General features: G+C 36.1%; 1 protein-coding gene across 1 annotated transcript in view; it reads right to left on the bottom strand.

Annotated features, from left to right (window-relative positions):
- The window catches only part of LOC107567946 (citron Rho-interacting kinase-like), an 86,440-nt gene that overhangs the window by 781 nt on the left and 74,752 nt on the right, over nucleotides 1-10,907 (bottom strand). The window contains exons 35-43 of the mRNA XM_016253755.1: nucleotides 9,034-9,246; nucleotides 8,650-8,789; nucleotides 7,290-7,382; nucleotides 7,096-7,204; nucleotides 6,423-6,551; nucleotides 6,257-6,337; nucleotides 5,199-5,277; nucleotides 4,938-5,117; nucleotides 251-596 (exon numbers count right to left, since the gene is read on the bottom strand). Of these exons, the coding sequence (XP_016109241.1) occupies nucleotides 251-596; nucleotides 4,938-5,117; nucleotides 5,199-5,277; nucleotides 6,257-6,337; nucleotides 6,423-6,551; nucleotides 7,096-7,204; nucleotides 7,290-7,382; nucleotides 8,650-8,789; nucleotides 9,034-9,246 (1,370 nt within the window). The remainder of the gene's footprint in view (nucleotides 1-250; nucleotides 597-4,937; nucleotides 5,118-5,198; nucleotides 5,278-6,256; nucleotides 6,338-6,422; nucleotides 6,552-7,095; nucleotides 7,205-7,289; nucleotides 7,383-8,649; nucleotides 8,790-9,033; nucleotides 9,247-10,907) is intronic.

Below are 10,907 nucleotides of genomic sequence, written 5' to 3'. Positions count from 1 at the left end.
GGCCCGGGGGGGGGGGGGGCATCAGAAATGTGCAAGCAACATGCAAACCGTGCGCAAGAGTTATGCGGGTGAACGCCAGTCAATTCACTACAGAGAAAGTGAAAGTAAAAAAACTGACGGAGCTTTCTAACGCTGCATTAACGGTGCATATTCTCTGAGACAACAAGAGACTAAATGACTTCAATATAAGCTGATGATGGTATATAACTGTCTTAAATTATTCCCTTAATATTTAATGAGTCGTCCTGACCTTGTTAACAGTGTTGATAGGGGTTCGAGCTGATCCCGTGTGCAGTCTTTGGCGGGGCTCCTCAAACGCATGGCCGGGTGACCTCTCCCTGCGCAGGTTCATGACTCGTCCCGGCGAGTGGTCCAGCCGAGGGTCCATCATCCTGCCGGGGGACCGCTCCAGCCGGCCCGGGGACTTCTCTCGGTCTAGGGGCCGCACGGGAGACTTGTCCCGCCTGAACTCAGTGCGAGCCTCGTGGTAGCGGTGGGGCGTCCCGGGCTGGTGGAGGCCCTCCTGTACATCGGGCATACCAGCCAGACGCTTGGAGATGTGCTCGTTATAGGTGGGAGGACCGCGCTTGTTTGGGCTGCCAGAAACCAGGAAGAAAGAGTCGAAGTCAGTCGCCTTCATTTACACTAGTCAACATTTGAAGTGGATCAAAAAAAGTTAATCAAAGCCAAAGACAAGAACGCATTTTGGTTTTAGGACAACTTTGATGAAAGGTTTTGATCCACTTCAAATGTGGACTCGTGTAGTTCACAGAAAAATACCAGTTTCCACCAAAACACCTCGAAGTTGTGTTCAGCAGTCAGTTTCTTTCATTTACACTTCATTTTTGAAGCAAATTCATTTGTAAAGATGATTTCCATGGGTTATTTTACAAAAAATGTACAATGTAATATTAGATATAAACTTTGTGACAGTAAACGTTACAACTGTATATATGTGTACTTATTCGAAATATGAATAATCTATACTTTTATTCATCAAGGATGCATTAAATTGATCAAAAGTGACAGTATAGACATTTATAATGTCACAAAGATTTATATTTCAAATAAATGCTGTTCTTTGAACTTTGTTCATCTGTGAATCCTGAAAAATAAAATGTATCACAGTTTCCACAGAAATATTGTGCAGCACAACGGTTTCCAACATTGATAATAATCAGAAATGTTTCTCGAGCAGCAGATCAGAATATTATACTGATTTCTGAAGATCATGTGACACTGAAGACTGGAGGAATGATGCTGAAAATACAGCTGCGCATCACAGGAATACATTACAGTTTAACTGAGATTCACATAGAAAACAGCTGTTTTACATTAGAATATTTCACAATTTTTACTGTATTTATTTTTCATCAAATATATGCAGCCTTGGTGAGCAGAAGAGAACAATCCCAAATTCTAAATGGTTTACACACGCAGCAGAGAGTTCACAATCACCTGACAGATGTTCACCAGTGAGAGGAGATTAAATATATTTGTACAGTTATGAATAATAAACCACAAGCCCATCAGACCAGTGACGATTCAGATTCATGTGCGCAACTGAACCACTTAAAATCACAAGACTACTTACCCTCGAATAGTGAGAAACACGTCTCCTCATCCGTCATATCCACAATAACACACTTTCAACTAGGCATATGACGGTATCAAATTTTCATGGTGTGATTAATTGCTAATGCTTTTATTACGGTATACGGTATTATCACAGTATTGAAATTTAGATGCAAAAAAGTGTTGTCATGAAGTTTTCATAACAGGTTTTTCTTAAAACAAAAATAACTGAACATTTACATACAATAAAGTAATACACGAAAAAGTATAAAGTCAAAAATGTCTATAAAAACCAATAAGTAACACTTCACAATGAGATCTCATTAGTTAACCTTAATTAATGCATTAACATTAATAATGAGCAATATCTCCATTTTTGTTACAGAAGTTATTAAACTTTGTTGAAAAATACAACTGTTAGTTCATTAAATAACACAGTTGCAACTTTTGATTTTAACGTCTTATTTAATATTGGAATTACATAAGATTAATGAAGGTTTAGAATAATTTTTCATTGGCAGTTTATGTTTACTAATGAATTAACTAATGTTAATTAATAGAGCATTAATGTAAAGTGTGACCGAACAATAAAGAATCAAAACAACGGGGCGGTGTTGTGCGTCGTGACCAGTTGATAGGAAAAATATTCTTAAAATGCATTTAAAAAAAATCTGAATAAATTGTAATAAATAATTATTCACGGTATTTTGAAGTGCCCACGATAACAATATCGTGCATATGCATTACCGTGATATATCGCATTACCGAATACCAGCACGTGTCTACTTTCAACAAATTTATGCTTTTAAATAACATTATAAAAAGAGAGCAACAGTCACATTATGAACAAGAGCTTCTGAAAACACCTAAATATAATGATATAATGAAAGCTGAGGAAGAACGTTTTCAGTGCGCCACATTAAATCTAGTCTCACACCGAGCGGGGTTCAGGATATTCTCCTTTAAAACACTTTATTCATCACTTAAACGCTCATGATCTGTCACTCCCTCGCACAAATAAAGAAAGCACTTTTCTTCCTGTAAAGTAGAAAAACACAGTCAGAAACTCTGGACCAATCACAGCCAGATTTCAGGTCACATGGGGTTGTTCACAGTCAGATAGAGCTGCATTTAAATCATTATTCACCTCAAATCTCACTCTGATATTGCAGGTGCAGCAGGTTTGATGCCAATGACTTTAATTGTTTCGATCGTTAACGTCAAACCTGATTTGACCGACACAATTTAATGAAATAAATCTGCGCGCTGTGTTTGAGAGTGAAGCGCAGCACTGTGTTCATGTACACACGAGCAGCTCGTGATCCGCCAGTGTTTGCAGTAAACGCTGCGCTATATCAACTCATCTTTGTATATTTAAGTCGCTTATACATTTCGAAAGAGCAACATGTGCCAACCATCTTCCAAATTTGTAATGAGAATAGTTTATAAATCAACAAAACAGAAGCTCTAAGATCTCACAGCAGTTTTCCGCAAAAAAAGCGATTTTAAAGCAAACAAATTAAATAAATATTACTGTTGTACTTTTACAGATTTTTACTATAAAATAAAATAATTGTATTAAATAAAAGATTAAAAAATCTTATTTTAATAGTTTTTAATTAAAAAGTATTAAAATAAGAAATATATTGTATTTAATAATAATAATCATCAAAATAATAGTAACAATTATTTTATAGTCATATATTAATAACACAGCAATATAGTCTCATGTGTTAACAATATATTTTAACAGCATTTAAAAATAATAATTTTCATTAATAAAAACACAATTTTTCACTGTTTGTTCATGTTAGTTCACAGTGCATTAACTATAATAAAAATATACATTTTGATTTTAAATATGTTTCAGTAAATGTTAACATTAAGAATAATGAATGCTGTAGAAGTATTGATTGTTAGCTCATGTGGTTAACTAAGGTTAACAATTGAAACCTTACTGTAAAATGTTACTCAAATAATATAATCACAAAATGATTTTTTTTGGACAAATTGTGCAGCCCTACAAACAAGCACAGCAAACCTGGAGCTCTTTATATAAGTTAGTGTAATGTTATGCCTAATGTTAGTGTAATCTATTAACACACATCATAACCCCATCTTTTAGGCAAGCACATATGGTACCCAATGAAAAAAAATAAAACAAGGTAATTGCATCTTAATTTATCTCACAATATTGAGAGAGGCAGAAAAAGGCTTTCCATAAGTACCAGATATGGGTGCCGTCACAAAATATTTTTAGTTACTAATTATACCGCTTTCATTTCTACGGTTATTCAAACCGCACAAACTATACACAAAAAGCAAGCAAAGAACATTTACATTATCAAAGAATATGACGAGTGAGTTTAAGCACGCTCCAAAAACTCCCCCGTTATAATCAATGAAGCTGTCAACAATGTCAAACTGATCTCTTACTTACATCGCACATACATTTCCACTTTGTTGTTTATGATGAGAGAATTCGCGAGAGTTGATGACTCATCTGAACGCCTCTGATTGGCCATCGCATTCATAAGCTCAACAGAATCGTGTGTGATTGGATACAATGCGGAACGCTGTAAAAACGCATGCTTTGATGCATCATTAGCAGATCTAAATTTGATGCCGCAATAAACTTTATTTCATTTTCACTTTATTCGTGACATCCTTAATAAATGTAGTTTAATTGTACTGTATATTAAAATAATCTTAAGTAAATTAAAATGCTATAAAAAAAACAAATATTTCTAATTAAATTATTTCCCCATCAACAGCTTTTGTTTTTATATAAGAAAATATAGTTCTTGAAAACTTCTGGAATCACAAAATTGATTGTGGTTTATTGATTTAATACGCTAAGATATATTATAAAATATTCTAATTTTAAAATATATTCATTTAATTATATTGAAGGACTTCTACTCCTTATAATATATATAAATTTTTATATATTTAGAATTAAAAGGCAAAAAAAATGTAGTAAAAAAAACAACAAAATTCTACCTACTTTAGCCCCCCCCCCCATGTAAAAAAATAAATAAATAAAATGTATTTCAATATTTATAAAAATTTTGTGTGTGGTGCACTTGGAATAGAATTTTGGTTAAACAGAGAGCTAATAAAGAAAAAGTTACTTGAATCAAGCTGTAGTTACATTTTCAAGTTGACTAGTTAAAAATCTTTTTTTTTTTTTTTTTTTTTAAAACACAGAATCAGTCAAACATTCTGAAAAAAAAATCTAGATTTAAATTTTTCGCCATATCTCCCAGCCCTAGCTGTGCCTATGGAAAAATCATTCCCCCGAGCTAGAAAAGATTAATCAGCCCCTAAGGAAGCTTCTTCCAGAGAAACGTGACACTGACCTGCGCGTGGAGCCGTTTCTCTGCGGATCTGCAGTCGATGCCTCCTGACTCAGGTTTCCTTTGCAGCAGATCACACGCAGCTTGTTCTGGAAGGACGAGGCCAGATACACGGCGCCGGACGAGATGGCCGGACCCAGGTAACGCGGGTTAGGAATGTCCAGGTGAGCGTAAGCGTGAGGCCTGAACACACACACACCACTCAGAGCGTCTCTAACAAACATCAGGAACAAAACCAAACCAGACAGGGGGCAGCGGTTTTACCCGAGCGCAGAGTGACTCTGAACCTCGATGACGTCCAGAGAGTTGAAGTAGGTCACAAACAGGTACGGCTCTCGGTACGCTGTGGAGAAAACAGACGGGATAAGATTTTATTGATCAGGAGCTGATGTGAGATTGCTAAAATGATGCCTAAATAGATATTACATTAACATTATGCTTCCATTTTAGATTACAACAACATTTTTAGTTCTTTAGCATAATATGCACTGATGCGTCATTCACAATAAGACCAGAAACATGAATTAATACAGTAAATAACACATACAAATCTTGACATCAAACAAGTTTTTTTTTGTTGAGATTATGCTTGTTTTTGTCAAATTGGCGATTCATCTTAATTTTATTTTTAATTACCTTGCTTCCAACAATTATGAAAATTAGATAAGACAAATTATATACTATAAATATGTAAAAAAAAAATACATAATACAAATTACAATATTATATATTTAATAAATAGTAGTTATAATAATAAAAAATATATAATATATATATATATATATATACATACTAAATATATTAATTTCATTTTATTTTTAAGCTGAATTATTATAATTTAATATATATATATATATATATACACTATAATATATAAATATTTCAATATTACACAATTATACACTACTAACATTTAAATAAATGATTATATGTAATAATTTATCTAAAATATATATTACAAAAATATATTATTCATACATTTATATTTGTTAATGTTGTTGTTTTTCAGTGGAATTAAATCTATAGTTCTAGGAAATCCACTGTTAAACAGACAATTCTTTTTTCTGAAGTTAAATAAATTGATGATGAGTAATTACATCAAATTGTTGTGATTAAAAATAATGATTTGGATTTTTGCCATAATCGAGCAGCCATAATATGCATCACGATAAGGATCGTTGTTTGCGTTAAATCATGTGAATGACTGGAGTGTGTCTTGTTTTTTTCTCTGTGATTTGCTTTTCCGTGCACAACTCTAAACTATCAAATAAACCATCGTCAACTCTCTAGACTTTACACTGATGAACAAAACTAGGTTTTACCGAAGGACAGAGGCAGGCGGCTCCATTTGATGTCATCACTGCGACTCCTGCGGCCGTATGCATCCACAAACACACCGAACTCTGCAAACAACACACACACACACCAGTGAAACACGACATCACACACACACACACCTTCAGCCTCTCGTACGGTTCACACACGCACCGTGGAAGCAGAGCAGGTACTCTACTTTCTGCGGCGCACTGGACACCTGGATGATGGAGATGGGGAAGCTGTGGGACGAGGCGGCGAACACAGCCGAGGCCAGAGTCACGTCATTCTTATCCAGGAACTCTGAACACACCAGTTCAGTTCATCAGCAGCGGTTACAATGTGTGTGTGTGTGTGTGTGTGTGTGTGAGTGCGCGTTTTTGTGACAAATGAGGACATAAAGTTGTATAATGACACAGGTATGACAGGTATTACAAGGAGAAGGTGACTTTTCAGGACATTACCCCATGTCCCCACTTTTCAAAACGCTTATAAATCACACAGAATGGAGGGTATTGAAAATCTGAAATAGCAGAAAGTCTCCTGTGAGGGGTAGGTTTAGGGGTAGGGTTGGTGTAGGGCAATAGAATATACGGTCTGTCCAGTATAAAAACCATTACGCCTATGGAGAGTCCCCACTTTTCACAAAAACAAACCTGTGTGTGTGTTTCAGTGTGTGTGAGTGTGTGTTTCAGTGTGTGTGAGTGTGTGTGTTTCAGTGTGTGTGTGAGAGAGAAGAGAGTGTGTGTGTGTGTGTGTGAGTGTTTCAGTGTGTGTGTGTGTGTGTGTTTCAGTGTGTGTGAGAGTGAGTGTGTGTGTTTCTCAGTGTGTGTGTGTATCATCTCACCTTCCAGCACGTACTGCTTCATCTCGATCTCGTAGAACTTGTTGGTGCCGATGATGATGCTGTATCCGGTGAAGTGGATGCAGCTGCAGGGTTCAGACGTCTCGATCTCCTGCGGAAGAGCAGCGGACACACACGCGTGAAGGGAGAAATGAACACGCGTGTGTGACGTGCATGAGGAGGGTCTTATACGTCACCTTTCTGATGCAGAACTTGTTGAGCGTGTCGTTGAAGCGCAGGATGGTGATTTTATTGGGCATCGCAGCACAGATACACATGCATGTGTCGATCTGAAACACACACACACACACACACACACACACACACACACACACACACACACTTCAGTAAAGTCTGATAAACAGACATATACGTGATCTCGTCATTATCATTAACAACTAAAACTATTAAAACATGTTCATTATAATAAGGCTGAAATAAAATGTAAATATTAGATTAAAAAAACAAAAATTAGAAATGTTACCTTGCTTACTGAAGTAAGTTTAAATTAAACTAAAACTGAAATAAAATGAAACCTAAATAGTAAAAAAAGAAAAAGAGACAAAAGCACAAAAAAGTACTAAAATTACTAGTGTTAAATTGTTCTAAAATGTTTAAATAATTGTACTAAAATTAATACAGATATTAGATGAACAACTTGCACTTAAAAACGTAAATGAAAATAGAAATGTTGCCTTGGTAACTAAATGAAATAAAATAGGTAGATTAAATTGTACTAAAATGTTACAAAATAAATAACTTCAAATAAATGAAAATACGAAATGTTGCCTTGGCAGCTAACTGAGAAAAAAAAAAGTTTAAGCTGAACTAAAACTAAAACTAAAACAAATTAAACCTTTAAATTAAAAAAATAAAAGCCAATTCCAAATATTATTAAACTAGTACAGAAATGTTACTAATATAACACTGTTAACAACATTCTGTTAACGGGGTATTTTTGTCAAATGAAACAAAGCTGAAATAAAATATAACCATTAGATGAACAACTTGCACTTAAAACCTTTCGAAAATGAGAAATGTTGGCAACTAATTGAAATAAAATAAGTTGAAGTACTAAAGTTATACTGACGTAATTATATTGTACTGAAATTGAAATTTAAAAATGAAAACGGGAAATATAAAAATAAAAGCCAATTCAAAATATTATTAAAAAAAAGCTGTAATAGTATATGTAAATAATACTAAAATAACACTGGTTCCAACCAGGACTTTTAATCATTCACTGGGTTGTCAACACAGGGTGTCAATCATTTTATGCTGGTACAGTAGCTCCGCCCACAGTGAAATCTCATTGGTCCAAAATCCTACATACTGTATCTCGCCTACATCCACAGATCCTACAAAGGAAACCTCCAGGTTCAATACAAGTCAATGTGAAACACTGCTCAAAACCAATTTTACTTCAATAATGAGATGCATTACAGAGTAAATCAGGAGATTCAATACACTTATAACTAGAGATCAAATACAGGACCTCTATTAGACTTGGTAACAGGAAGCGCATCATATACTGTGTGGGTTGATGGGGGTCTCTACCTTTCCGGAAGCGAAGAGATGGCAGCCCTTCACTGCCTCGAAGATGTAGGGACTGAGATCGGGCTGCGCCGGCAGATGAGACTGAGCCAGAGACTGTTTGACCCGTTTGATGTCCACCAGACACAGCGCGCGCTCCTCACCTGTCACACACACACAGTCAGCTAACCACACTCAAACCATCTAAACAGGAAGAGCTGCTCTGATGCCGAAATAAATCCATGCAATTATTTTTGAATCGATCCACGAATCACGATGCATCGATTTATTGTGACAGCCCTAGTATTCTGCTAGTAACCCACTGTCTGTGATTATTGTTCACCTTTAACGTCTCATTATTCTGTCAGTAAGAGCACACACATGTGAAGCAGAGAGTCGGACACTGACCGGTGATCATGAGCAGCTTGTCGAGCTCCTTCAGGACCTGGATCTGGAAAACAGAGTCGAGTCCCGGGATGTGTGTGAGGGAGTTCTTAATGACATTCAGAGCATACAGACCCTCCTCTGAGCCCACCAGCACGATCTGAAACACACACACACACACACACACACACACACACACGATCACTGACCTGATCTGAATTATCACACTGTTGTCTTCTGTAGAGCTGCTTTATAACTGAAATGGAATTAGTTTTATCACTGATAAACCTTGCAACATTAACAGTAACACTGTTATTTCTGTTTATTACTGTGAAATAATCTGTATTGTATAAAGTGCTACAGAAATAAAATTTGTCTTGACTTGAGCTTGTTCACACAGGAAACATAACTGTTTTTAAATCACAGTCTACTGCATTTTATATGAGCGCTGCATTTGAAAACTAACATCATTCCCACTCCTTACCAAACCAACAAACTTACCTTTTCTTTTTTTAAGGAAAAACAATAGACACACTCACACACACACACACACACACACAGACTCGCTCACACACACACACACAGACACGCACACAGACACGCACACAGACTCAGACACACAGACTCTCACAGACAGACACAGACACACACAGACCCCCCCACACACACACAGACCCTCACACACAGACAGACAGAGACACACACAGACCCCCACACACACACAGACCCGCTCACACACACAGACCCGCTGACCCGCTCACACACACAGACCCGCTGACCCGCTCACACACACAGACCCGCTCACACACACACAGACAGACAGAGACACACACAGACCCCCACACACACACAGACCGCTCACACACACAGACTCTCTCTCACACACACACACACACAGACTCTCACACACACAGACAGACAGAGACACACACAGACTCTCACACACACACAGACACTCACACACACACCACAGACAGACACTCACACACACACACAGACAGACACTCACACACACACAGACAGACAGTCACACACACACACACAGACAGACACACACACACACACACAGACTCTCACACACACAGACAGACAGAGACACACACAGACCCGCTCTCACACACAGACTCGCTCACACACACACAGACAGACACAGACTCAAAAGTTTGGGATCAGTAAGATTTTTAATGTTATTTAAAGAAATCTCTTCTGCTCATCAAGGCTATATCTATTTGATCAAAAAAAAAAAAAACACAATATTGTGAAATATTACAATTTAAAATAAAAATGTTCTATTTTAACATACTTCAAAATCTAATTGATTCCTGTGATGCGCAGCTGTATTTTCAGCATCATTCCTCCAGTCTTCAGTGTCACATGATCTTCAGAAATCAGTATAATATGCTGATTATTATCAGTGCTGGAAACTGTTGTGCTGCTTAATATTTTTTCGGAAATTGAGACACTATTTTCAGGATTCTTTAATAAATAATAAATTTTTTTAAAACTCGACAGCATATTTAAAATAGAAATCTTTTCTAACAATGCAAGTCTGAACACATTCTTGCTGAATAAAAATATTAAATTTTTTTTTTTTTTTTTACTAATTTGAACAGTTTTGAATGGTAGAATATATATTGATACACAAGATTTTTATTTTAAATATACATTAAATATAAAAATAAATATTTTAATAAATAATATAAATGACAAAAGCACCTAAAATTACAAAATCTGTAGCTAAAATTAAATGAAAACTAAAAGCTAATTAGACGACATTAATAGATACTATATTAATATCATCGATTATAGCATCATATGAATACTGCAGTGACCGAGTAAACTAAAGCCCGCTGGTTTTAAAGTCTCATGAGGTCATAAAGAGTCAGACTGAAGCCGAC

Source organism: Sinocyclocheilus grahami, unplaced genomic scaffold, assembly GCF_001515645.1.
Source record: "Sinocyclocheilus grahami isolate Dianchi unplaced genomic scaffold, SAMN03320097.WGS_v1.1 scaffold1200.1, whole genome shotgun sequence".
In the NCBI taxonomy this organism is placed as follows: Eukaryota; Metazoa; Chordata; class Actinopteri; order Cypriniformes; family Cyprinidae; genus Sinocyclocheilus; species Sinocyclocheilus grahami.
Note: the sequence above shows the minus strand (reverse complement) of the source record. Positions and strands in the feature narration are given on the sequence as shown.